The sequence below is a fragment of the Sipha flava genome, unplaced genomic scaffold (genome assembly GCF_003268045.1).
Source record: "Sipha flava isolate LNK unplaced genomic scaffold, YSA_version1 1_pilon_pilon, whole genome shotgun sequence".
NCBI classification, from domain to species: domain Eukaryota; kingdom Metazoa; phylum Arthropoda; class Insecta; order Hemiptera; family Aphididae; genus Sipha; species Sipha flava.
Window position 1 is genome coordinate 5339331 of NW_020272783.1, and position 14281 is coordinate 5353611.

Consider the following 14281-nt stretch of genomic DNA (forward strand, 5'->3'; position numbering starts at 1 on the left):
GCTCGTACGCCATTGGCAGTACTTGTATCGCAGTAAGTGTATATACGTATCCCTTGCCAAGCGATTGTACTCGAAAAATACCTCCCCCCCATCCGTTTATCCAAGGATAGTTTTACTATTGTATAGTAAACTATTATATTTTAGTCATTGGACAATTTCCGTGATACCATATATCGTACATACGAGTATAACCAGCCAATCGTATAGTATAATAACCGTTTGAATAATGTAATTTTAACTGTTCGCAAGGTCTTTTTGGTGGATCCAAACAAGAAGACAATGATTTTTGCTATATTCTGTTTTACATGAAAAAATAAAACTGTTTGCAATTAATTCGTTCTTAACTTTATTTCATAATACATATATATATATATATATATATATATATATATACTGTGTAATCGACTACAATAATATATGAATTTTATAAATTATTTAAATTAATTAACACGAGAAAAATCATTAGTTTATACACGATTTGGGAATCATTGGTTTTTTATTCGTGTACACACTATACGTAATATATTACGATGCGCGTTCACCTTGTATAAACTTATATAATTCACATTAATATATATCTACGGGGATATGGATCAAGTAGGTATTTATAATGATAAACACGTATTTTAATTTTAATCACAGCGAATCACAATCGGAATAAAAAAGATATTTGATTTTCTATCACCATATATGCAAATATAATTACCACATGTACACGTTAACTTTGCCTATACATATTATTAGGTACTCCAAACTAGTACATTTATACGGTTTACGATTACATTAAAAGTATACAACGTCGAGATTAAACAATAATAAGTGTATACAGACGAACGCGAAGATTTGAAATCAGTATATATAATGTATACTATAATGTATCAAGTGGGTACGTATATTAAGTAAGAAACGTCTTACACTCTTCTTTTTTTTTATATATATATATATAATAATATTGTACATCGTAATAATAGTAGTTAAACATGTAATAAGTCATAATGTATTATACATTTACACAAATAATATTTACAAACATTATAGGAACTAAACGAAAACGCGAACAGTGGTTGCCGTTGTCTCATGCACATTTATAATACACTTAAATTTTTATATATGTTTATATAATGCGCCCAAAACATTGTGATCGCGTCACGATCGCTGATTGTGAAAACACAGCAGTTAAGTACAGAAATCGATAGCGTGGTATATTCGAGGTAAACGTACCTATTCGAACAAGTGACTTAAACATTTTGCAATAAATCATGACGTATTCTTTGTCACGCCGTCTAATACACGTCTTGGCTACGACTAAAAACGAGACATTCTAACGGTTTTTTTTTTTTAGACAGAGACTTGAAAACTTCATGACATACATACACAATCGTGCATGATACGCTGATGGTAATACAACGACTCGATTCTGTTCGCTGACTTGTAAAATTGAGGGCCATCACTACAACGTTCAGCTAAATGTATTTACCGAGTGGATAAGCGCGCGCTACCCCGTGGATCAATCGTAATGGGTAAATTATGGGTCAAGCTTACCACCACAGGTCTTTGTTACAATGTTACGGTTTCGAATAATTCGAAACGTACGGGAATGGGTTGTCACCGTTGACAGACAACCAGTCGACTGATGGTCGTGGTCAGGTCGGGAGTTACGCTAACCGTAGCCGAAATAGCGCACTTTATGATTTCGTTGGTCGATTGCGTGTCAACCGGTCCGACCGCCAAACAAATCTAACGCGAGGGACAAAAGCCTAACCTCCTGCCCGTCTCCATAACATTTATCCGGATAGTTGTGTTGCGTGGTGAAAAATAACAAATCGGCCGCTAAACGTCCATTACACTACCAGTCCATGGGCGTCCGTTTAGCGGTCGATTGCCATGTGACGACGGCCTCATCGTCCCTTTCCGGTAAACGCAAGAATGTACAGAATCGATCGCGCGTGCACCACGGGATACCGCGGGATACCCCTACGCTTCTTCTCCGATAACGTTTTCCCAGCGCGAGCAATTGTTTTTCGTCACCCAATCACAAGTCTTCAGGGACGGATATATGCCCGCCGGTACGTCCCCGTCGAAATGCTCTACGCGTGTCTACGATCACATTTCACGATCAGGCGTGTGACGCGCACGACAATCGCTGCCCAGCACGCGCGTCCATCCCGTGCGTCGTACCGCACGACGACGTGTTCACAATCGTACACGGGCAACGCGTATCCGCCACACTAACGTTCAACCACCGACCCCACGAGGGTTTCGGCGGAACGCGGTTGGTTATGATTTTATGGAATTATAAGGGTTGTTGTAGTTACACGTTGGTGGACGCGGTGGGCGAGTTACTGGTGCTGCTGGTGCCACTCAAGTGCATTTCCTGTTGATGGTGCTGCTGCTGCTGGGCCGCCGGCAGCAAACCCTCCCGCTGCCGCTTCTTCTGCTTCATCCGTCTGTTCTGGAACCATATTTTCACCTGGGTCTCGTTCAGCTGCAGCGCGGATGCGATCTCGATTCGCCGGGCCCGGGTCAGGTACCTGTTGAAGTGAAACTCCTTCTCCAGCTCGGTCAGCTGCTTGTTGGTGAAGTTCGTCCGGCCCGTGTTGTTCATCAGCAGCATGGCCGCGTTGTTGCCGTTCATCATCTGCGACCTGGTCACCACCGGCGACTGGTTCAGCATCATTTGCTGTTGACCGCCACTGTTACCGCCGCCACCACCACCGCCGCCGCCGCTGCCACCTCGTGCCGTATCCGCCACTGACATCAGCCCCTGGCCGGCCGCTGTCGACATCATGGTTGGAGACCCCCCGAACGCCGCCACCGCCGCCGAATTGACCGGCTGAAGGTGATGCTGATGATGGTGGTGATGATATTCGCTTTTGATCACTGCAACAGTACACGGAAAATCGTATTTTAAAAACTACTTATATATACTTTATTATATTCATTCCTCTGGCTACTTTATTTAAATTTGTTTTCCATTTTATTTAAATGTAGTTAGTTATATTTTTGTTTAATCTAACTTCGTTTCTGTACTGTTGATTGACAAGAGAAAAAAAAACTTAATTGTTGATACCTATGTCTACGATTAGCAAATAGAGAAAATGTAACCCCAAGTACCATTCCTGATTCCGATGTAGGTAAAATAAAAATTGAACAGTCGTGATAGTTACTAATGAACAGTGGTAGACTGAATTTCAATTTTAAATGGCGCATTATCATATACTTACCCATCGCCAACACCTCTAATTTCTAACCTCAAAAATCCATTCCCTCAGTTTCCAAATTTAATCGTTTTAAGATAAAACTATATACATTTATAGTATACATGTAACTTATATAAATACTCTGACAAAATTCACTGACAACAAAATTAGGATGGAAATAAAATTTTCAGCCTAAGCATTAATATTCGGGTCCTAGAATGTGATTTGGCACTACAGTTACTAAGTAACACCACACCCTTCGAAAAGTTGAGGCAGTTGCATCAAAATTGAGTTCTCCGGCCCATCAAAACTTATGAATAATGTTTTTTTACAATTTCACTTATCTGAGTTCGACAATGATTTAGTTTAAAATATCCACCATTATATGTGGTACCGTTTTTTGTTTCGGAATTTTATGAAACAACAATATGTTTTGAATGTATTTATATAATATGATTTAAGCGTGTTGTATCCATATTATGTTTACTCGAGTATTATGATTTTTATACCATTCGCTGAAAAAAAAAATTGGAAAGAATTGTTTGCTCTTTTCGTTCAATAAGGTTTTTTTTGTTTAATTTTCAGTGAATGTATGAACTTACTTAATAATTACCAAAAAGCCCCTTTGGTGGTCTCCTGGGTAATCCATAAGGTCGCGCAACGAAATGTGCACACGGACATTTCAACAATGGTTCTTACCTGTAAACGGTGACCGACCATATGTGTTGTATCTATGTGTACGCCCCAAAGTGTTGATCGTTTGGGAAAGTTTTAAAAGCAATGTCAAATTAACGTCCCTACTATTTTGCACTTCACGCGTGCCACTGACCGAAAGTCTCTAAATTCATTTTTTCGTTTAAACTTTATCTGCGCTTTTTCTCGAAAACTAAATGACCGATGGAGAAACTCTGATAAATCACTTATTGCGTACGCAGACACTAATTCGTCCCATTCAGTTAAAAAAGACGGATTTGGCTTGATTCGTTTAAACCTACTTTTCAAGTCATGAGTTAGAGAAAACGTCAGTACATAGTTTTCTCATCCGTTAAGTAATTTCTGGGAATGCCGAGTACAACTTTCTGACTATTTTGTAAAAAGACCGCACCGAACTTGTGTGATTGGTATGTAGGTAGTACATTATACTATATAATGTAGATGTTGTTTGTTACGCAGCATCACTGTTGTTTTAAACACAAGTTATTCGTATTGTGAAAATTATATTTAATAAAATATATTCAACAATGATAATGCGTAACAATTTAAAATTATGATAAAAATAAGAAACACATTTTACAATTTAACTAAATTAGTATAAAATATCGACAGTATTACCTTAAAAATTAAAAAAAAATGATTATCACTCTCGAGGAATATGCTTGCCCATGGTTGTAATGGGCTGAATTTATAGTAAGACCGTCTAGAGAGATCGCCGTGGAAAATAAAATAAACATTTGTATGTTCTACGCGAAATCTGCAAATATGCAAACATACCAACATTCTATATTATAATGGACCTTACGATTTTGCGCACATAGTCGATGTGTACGCACAAAACCGAAGACGCCCAAGAACGACTAGAGTCCTTTTATTTACAAAACCCATTCAATAACGGACATTTAGCGCGCACGTACGCATGTCTTATGATTAAATATAATATTTGTGCACCAAATAATGTTATATGAGAATTATCCACCGTGAGTTTAATAATTTTACATTATTATGCGTGTGCGATATACAGGGGCGTGCCCGGAGAGTAGGCCTGATTGGCCCGGGCCTACCCTGTTTTCAAATAGTTATCATTAATATTTTTTACATCATTATTATTTACTTTGTAATATCTTTAAGTATTATTAACAAGTCAAACAGGGGGAATCGTGTGATATTGTACTGTACGATAATTTTTTCTAATCAAATTTAAAAATGTTATGAAAAATTTACGAAAAAAAAAAAATTAATAAAAATAATGTGTACCTATAAAAATTAAAATAACCATAACTAGGTCTGTCCTATATTTTGATCCTGGACACGCCTCAAGCGATAAAACGCGTATAGATTTTCTACTGAAGAAATAAAAAAATTATCGACAGCGATTTGTAGGTATATATTAAGTCGCTCGTGTGCACACTGTGATGCACAGAATCGAATGCATGAAATAATGTCGAACGTATTTCTCATACACGTACTCGCTTAAATTTCGGACAACGGAGACGGCATACGCACGTACGGTCACGGGGATCCATGCAAGGGTTATCAAAATATTAAGAGCATCACGCGCGGCGATGGATTAGAGTATCTTTGCGTGTACGTGCACACGGGTGCATGAAACACCCTTACGTTGTAATGCGCGCAGCGACGGTCTTGTGACTTTCTCAGAGCTGTATTTCCCAGTAAACACTGGTAAGCTAGTGCTTAGGGCGGCAAATAATTGTTATAGTATTACATTTTTATTATATGTAACTAGAACTAATATAAATGCAACTAATTTTAAAATGTTCTATTTTATTTAAGCCGATGGGTACTAGATACTAACTATTTGATTTTGAATATAATTTAAAAATGAACTGTTTAAGCATTTTTTACTACCATGTTTTTTATCATTATATTGTATATCATATTTTTATAGTTAAGTTTTTCACATGAATGGAAGAATGCATTTTTATAGCAGTTGTTTATTTTTATTTTACATCATTAAAATTTTAAGTAATAAATGAAACAACAATAATTGTATGGCTTAATATCATTTATTAGACTAAAAAAATATATTTATATTAAAAGGCGGCAATTTATTTATAAACTATAGTGCTTAAAACGGCACAATGATTAAATCCGGCTCTGGGCTCTTTACAATGCTGGAAACGGTCGAGGCCCGTGAGTCGGACGCAAAGTGGAAATATGATCGAATCAGATGTCGTGCCTCGTACACGTAGCTGTGTGCAATTGGACTTGCACACGATTTACACGTGAATTTATACGTTGGATAGACACTGCAGCAGCCCGTGCCGGTTATACACACCCAAAATAATATCAGCTGTAGTATTATCATAATTATTGTTATTATTACTACGCAATTGCGCACTACACCGACAATAACACTAGTTTGACATGTCCCGAAGACGATGTAAACGTATAAAATACAGTAGTCGGTCTTTAAGGTCCCATTAACCGAATAAATTCCTCGAAAGATCGAAAGACCATCGAAAGTAATAATATCTAATATGATTTTTTTTTTTTAATTTTTAAAATCTAGAAATAAATTTAAATCTTTTATTGAGATCTATTTAGTAATACAATTGTGTGTGTGAACGATATATACGATCGTATATATTAGTACATTTGGATGAAATAGGAAAATTAAAATTGAAAACGTATTTATTTGTTTCTTACATATTTACTGCTCTAATCATCCAAATATTGTCAATAATACAACAATATATTTTAAGTATAAACTTTCAAACTCGGACAGTCTGTTTTGAGTCTAATAAACACGAATGATTGAATTGACCATGAGTCTAATAAGCGACGACCTTGGCATCGTGGTGATGAGCGGAGAGTACCCAGTCGCAGTTGACTGATATGCCATGGAAAACTATATTAAAAGTTATCATATAACGATGTATAATATAACGACGATATAATCATATCATATAACACTTGAAATATGCACCTGTTACACGTGCGAGTTTGAAAAAACTATGCAGTGTTACACGAACGAGTTGCAAATCATAACTATTAGTCGACAAAAACCACGAGGGGAAACCAACCAGGAAGTGATTCAGCAGCAAATATAAAAGCTCCAAAAGTCAGACGTACTGTGCCATCTAATATAGAAGCACTTTTTGTTATCACTAGGGAACGGATTTATATGTAAATGCATATTTTTATTAAAACAAGATATTTAAGATCCGATAAGAAATATTCACGATTTAAATCAAAAAATGATGCTACTTTTATTTTACATATTTTTACATAGTTCACTAATTTTAAAATATTTTTAAACATATTTTATCATTTCATACGTTTTTTCATACGAAAATATTAAAAATTATTTCGAAATTAGATCCAGAAACTTCTATCGCTATTGGAAAAGCTCAAAATATTATGTAAAATTAAAAAATATATTAATTTTCATCTCGGTGAATTGTAGTTTCATTGCACATACAATTATAAAATTAGAAACAAAAAATATATCCTTAAATGATAGTATGCAAATTGTCGAATTAGCGATTAAAAAATTAAAACTCGTATAAACGGACCAATAGGAGATGTTGTAAAAAAGAAAATTCATTCTGTTGCAGAAAAAATCTAGCCTATATTGATTTTAAAATAATCAATGATATAATGAGTGGCAGACACCCTTATAAAAATTTGGAATTATCGCCTTCTGATATTATGCGCTTCAAATATGATCAAATTACATCGGTTGATATGGAATAATAATTTAGCCGTTTTAAAAATATTTTGAGACCTAATAAGCGACATTTCACATTCGATAATTTAAAAAAAATTGTAATAATTCAATGCAACAAATCATAATGATAATTCAATAATTATAATTGTATTTATTTTTTTTTAATTCAATTTTTTCCTCCACATATTTTATAAATCACACTTCTATGTAAATCCGTTCCCTGGTTATCGCCATCATAGTTTTACGATTTAATTGTTAATGTTGATTTTCTGGAAACTGTTAATAAACGTAATATCGTCACTAGTAGTAAATTCAATGCTATTATTGGCAGATCTTATTCTAACGGGCATTACGACCCAAACTGAGCAGTACGAAAAATCAAAAGGGCAGTTGAATTTATGAATATGGGCACCTTACAAAAATATAATTTTCCAATGATTGAATTTCTACCGAATATTTGAAATTTGTGTAATTTATAAACCCAACCTAGTACGTAATGAATAATAATTATGTAAGCTTACAATCTTTGCTATTTCGATGGCTGATTAATCTATGAAATTTAAATTTAAATAGCGGTGTACGTATAACGGAGATTTTTTTTTTTTAATATTTTACCACGCGATTGTCGAAATTCTAAAATATCAATATACAATTTATTTAGGGAGGGGGTAAGTATGCAAATAAATTTCATAGAACAAACTTTAATCCTTAGAATAAGCCCTGATTATTAGCACATGAACGTTGGTCATGTCAACCGGTCGGCGCGTAACAGTGGTCGCGTAGTCGTACCCACGGGAAACCTATCGATGTTGGAAGCTCCGATTCGTAACGATGCAGGTACGGTTACATCCGGTCGAACGGTCGCAGCCGAACAACGCGATTCGTTATCTCGCCGGAAATCAATGGACACTCACGCGCGACCGACCGACGTCCACGTGGTGTACACGTACAACGTACGCGCGTGTGGTGTTTTATTATGACGTGTCATGTCGCGTGTACGGCGTTCATGCGCATAATTATGTCACGCAAATTATCACCTGTAAAAATGTACGCGTGTGGAGTACGTATACACGATAAAGTTTCGAATAAACTCGTTCAACGCACGCGCGTGCGTTTTTATATTTTTGTACAAACGTTAACTTTAAATATTTCAACCACCACTTGTGGGGGGGGGGGGAAGGGAACAAAAACCCTACAGTGGGTCGTTGGCATTGCACACACGGACCGTCGTATAACAGTACAAAAATTAATTTTCGAATACTAAAAACTTCAATGAAATGAATCGTCAAGCCGATTGGATGATTTGAAATTACCGGTTTCGAAAAAACGATCGAAAAAAAGAAATGCATTTGCAGTAAAGTAAATTATTAAACATGTTGCTCGTTGTTCACGTGGTTTTCAAATTCGTTTTTCTAAAATCCTAATCGCATTATACACCGCATAGTATACCTACGTCATGCGAGGCACTATTAAACGATACGACCGTGCATTCGCGGCTGAACGAACGTTTAATGTTTTGTTATATTGGAACCGACTCGATCGGAGAAGAAGCGCGGTGTACAACGCGTATACACCGATAACCATAAGTGTCACCGTAAAACTCTCGCGGGATTCGTACACGGTTACCCCTGGCTTATACGCGGTAGGTACGCGCGCATGTGTACAGAAGTCAAAAGAAACCGTGCTACACGCCGCACTGCTTGAGGGGATTGTTTTCCTCTAATATCCTTTGTCTGTGATTGATGACTGGGTGGACAGAATCCGAAACGTCCTCCGGGCTAATACGCGAGCGCGTGTGTTTCGCTGTATTTCCTGATTACGAGGGAAATAAATCTCAACGATATGACACTGGACAAATAATCCGAAATTTATTATTATCATTACATTTACTATGTGATACGAAACGCAGTAGCCGGTACAGGTGTGTAAAGTGTGTGCAATAATCTTATTTTTCAGTTTGTATAATGACTGAATGACCAAATTTAATCGATTTGAACATATACATTAATAATACCTATCCAAGCCTAAAAACTAAATTCAGAAAAAACCGCATGTTCGTATAACCTATATATATATGTTCCTGGCAATATGGATAATACAGGTATTTTTCAAAATGCCAATTTTTTTTTTTTAGGCAAACTACAAAACATTTTATTATATGTTTTATTACATTAAGATTCTTATAATTATTATATAATATTACTCATATTACAGATAAAATTTAATTTTTATCTATTATTATATTATTGATATTATATAAATATTTTACTTAAACTACTATTTACTTATTATAATATGTTGTAGAAAAGTCACATTTTGAAGTGCAAAAAAATGTTATTTTTAAGACAATTACACTTTTTATTTTGACACTTGGACTTACAAACACATTTTAAAAATCCTTGACCAATTCTTGTGGAAAGAAATTTTATCAACTCATTATACTGTTCATCAGATAAAAAACTAGTATTAGTGGCCAAATTTTTAAAAAAAATTTTGTAGTTAGTTATAAAAATTTGACTTCATATAAATCGTATACATATTTGCAACACCAAAACGACGAGAAAATTTACGATATTATAATAAATTAATTAGTAAGTTCAATATTGTATCTCAGAATTATTATTATGGTAGTAAAAGAATATTAATCTTTATTGCGTTAAATTGTGATCGCACATTTATGATAATCGATAAATAATGTCGTTGGTAATAGGTGATGCCCAATTTTGTTTGTTTTCTTCATATTGCCTACTCCACGATTAGCATTACACATAATACCTAGGCAAAATTCTTATTATGTATATTGACGAATGATTTTTGGTATTTTATATAATGCTTAGGTATTTTGCAAAATACTGGATTATCCATATTGTCAGTTATATATATATATGTATAATGATAACAATTCTTATTTATGCAGAGTACATTCTGCTCGTCGATATTAATAACAATAATAATAATAGTATTGAATAAGTGATTAGATAGATCTTGTGTGGTAATCTGTGTTCTGTTGTGAAATTAATATATCATTTTAATCTATTAGTCAATTTATATAAAATATCTTTACTCTTTTAAATCATAATCAACATTTTTTTCCATCTGATAAATTAACGTTATTGATTAATTACGAAAGAAGTGTTTTATACTTTTCTCAATTCCATTGTAAAAAAATCTTATATCTATCTATACAACTAAATGTATTATACTATAATATACTACACTATAATTTTAATAGTTCCTGGTCAATAATTGTGCACCAAAATGTTATCAGAAGAAATATGTTTTTTTAACTAGGTACCCAATAAAAGATGCAATTGTTCTAAAAAGGTCGAACACGCGTAATAATAATTGGTTCAATAAATTAACATGTCGAGCGCATTTAGTTGTAAAATAATAGAAGTGTTCTGATGTGGTTATTAAGAGCTGTATAATAAAAGGTATAATAAAAGACCTTTTTTATGTGTTTGAATTAAAACCTTAACTATTAACACGCAAGAAAGACTGTATTTCTTTTTAAAGTATTAAATTACACAAATAAACTCAAAGCATTAAATATTTTTATATTATGTAGAATATCCAGGACCATTTAGGTAAATAATTGATTATCAATATTTGTATTATAAATAGGTACCATTCAGACGGACAAAATTCATTCTGTCAGAAAATGAAATCCGGGTGTTGAGAACTCGTCTCCGATAATTGTTTTATATTAATATCAAAGCATGCTTTTAATATCTTTGATGAGACAGCATTAAATGAAAAAAAATTTTTTGGGGGACTTTGAAAGTTTTCAGTACTTAATAACATTGTGTTCACACAGATGAATATATTACAAGCGATGTCAGTAACGTTACAATAGCATAATTGTCACAAATCGTTCATTAAAAGAAGTTTGCAAAAGAAAATACTTGATCATTATAAATGACATACTTATATTTTAAAATTTTCTCACTACGCAAATAAAATAAAACGATTCACTTGAGGTAGGTAGGATTGAGGTAAGATTCACTAACTTAAGTATAATACTATAATATTAATTACCTATGTAGAATTTACGTATTTATTGTTTATTACAACAAATGTTCATGTTAACGTTGACGTTTGACTTTTTACTTTAAAAAACAAACGCACATATTCTAACCATTTTATAACAATGCGCAACTGACCGAATTCGATTATGAACGCATACGCAAAATTTTTAACATTGAGTCTCAAAAATGGTTTCCTTCATAGATATGTTGTATACTTTGAAAATGTATTTATAAATATGCTTATAATGAGCACGTTTTGTAAAATTGTAAGACGTACTCGTATCTCGATAGCGTTTGTCTTTTGTGTCTAGAATATTAATCGTCGCACAAAAGACTGCGGAAACCAACTATAAGAGGAAAAATTTACAACACTTCAAGTACCTACCTATTGTACATACTCTGAAATGTATCATTAACATTTGTGCACGGTAAAAAAGTGTAAGTCGACGTTTATAATTTTTAATATACATCCTGTGTACATGGTACGTGCTTCGGCTGTTAAAATTATGTATTATAAAAACGTCGTTATATATATTTATATTAACCGACACGCCGAAACGGAACAAATTTTGGGGACAAACGTGCAATGTCCTAAACATATAAATGCGTATATAACATTTACCTACATATGCAGTCATATATATATATATATATATATATATATATAAACACGAGCGTTAATAACGCGTCGAATTAAAGTTAAGTTGACACACGATACATCACAACCCTTTCGGGAACGGGACGGGAGACATCTGTCTAACCCCTTTCCGCCGTAAACCATCGCAACGAAACTGTGCAACTACTCGGCCCCAACCCCTTCGTGAACGCTTCCGTCAAATAATCAGTCGCTACAGAATCCCTTTTTCTCAACGCCCACTTGATCTTCATTCTTTCATTTTGTTAATAGTATCTCCCACACCCGTCGAAACGACTATACACGTACAAACGCGAGTCCACGACAATCGTACTCGTTTGTTGTAGACGTCCTGGCGACCGCCTCCCCCCAAGATATCTGTACAGACATCATTCCGTTCAAACGTTCATTTGTAAGGGGCTCTCGGAATTCGTGTATGCACCTTGAACAGAGCATGGAATATTATTGAATCATAAGGAATATATATTTTCCCCCAATTCTTGATACACCCTACACCGGATACACATATTTTGTTTTAGAATTAAATCGGTGTCATAATTGGTATTGCGTTCAATACGAACGTATATATTGTAATATTTTAACATTAAGTGTACAGCACTTTAAGAAATATTTTTGTTTTTTTTTTATTTTGAATATTAAAATGCCTTTATTCATAGAACGTACAATTTTTTTTATATTATGTTTGGGTTCATATAGAGTTGGAAGGGAGAAAAGCTTTTCGAATTATAAGTTAATATTTACATTAAGAAGCCAAAAAACAAGAAGCTGATATAGAGTATCAGGAAGCAGGAAAAAGACAGGAGATTATTGACATTTAAATCCATTGATTTAGTAGAACATTTAAAATAGTTTCATAATTGCGTATAAAAATTATAATGAGATTACGTAATACTTGTTTACAATATAATTACCATAATGTAGCAGAAATGAGTTTAAGAATAAACTATAAGTTTAGGCTCCAGGTTAACTAAAGTCATCACCATATATTCAACATTGAAGAGTACAGATGCGGATTTAACTTTCTTACGGCTATAGGCACTAAAAATTTTCCATCCCAACTATTAAATAAAATAGTATATTGATTTATTTAAATTTAAAAACAATTTTTTTTATCACTTTGATTTATTTAGCCTACTTTGAAAAATTTCAATAGACGTCTATCAAATTGTAATGAAAACTTAATAATTTTTATGAACTATCATTATTAAAATTTCTTTTGTTTGGACAATTGAGTAAATATTAAATAATTTTTTGTAAACATAAAATAAGGAATTTTCTACTTTTTTCAGCATTATAAATTTTGATGCTTTAGGCAGCTACCAACTTTTCCCATTGGGAAATACACCACTGGAAGTGTATATATTTTGAGTTTATATTACATTTACTTAGTGTCAAAACATGCACTTTATGAAACGTATTCATTATAAAATGACATTTACATTTAACATTTGATTTGTATTTTATCATATTAACACAACATAAAAATATTAATACTTTTAGTGTTAATATTGGTTTATGAAGATTAAGTGGATACTAATTTAAATATCGAATATAAACACATAGACATGACTTATATAAATCAATAATGTTTAATGAATAATTTTATTTATTTTATTTGAACTTAACGTGTACCTAATATTAATGGCATGTCACCCAGTGCTAAGTGCGGTCGTTTGACCTTTTTAAGCATTGCAAAATGTTCTTGGATTTAAGTCCGTGATTAAGTTATTTGTGTATTTTAGTATACCTCTTACCCATGCATAACCCAATGTTTCGTATGTACACAGTAGACGTAAGACGTTTACATTATAAATAATATTTCTGAACGTGCCTCATTTTTTCTTTTTCGCACTAACATAGTATTTAAAGACTGGCTCTTGCTAATATTCTTACATTTTAAATGTATATCCAAGGTCAAGTGCTTACTTTCCTACAAAACCAGAAATCATTTTTACCCGTAAATATGTGTAATTTTGATGTTCGTAACACT

The 14281-nt window shown here is 33.5% G+C and overlaps 1 protein-coding gene across 1 annotated transcript in view; it reads right to left on the reverse strand.

The window, feature by feature from the left end:
* Window positions 1-418: 418 nt before the first annotated feature.
* LOC112682069 (AT-rich interactive domain-containing protein 1B) overlaps window positions 419-14281 on the reverse strand; it is a 38987-nt gene continuing 25124 nt past the window's right edge. The window contains exon 3 of the mRNA XM_025552531.1: window positions 419-2880. Coding sequence (XP_025408316.1) covers window positions 2312-2880 — 569 coding nt within the window. The 3' untranslated portion in view covers window positions 419-2311. The remainder of the gene's footprint in view (window positions 2881-14281) is intronic.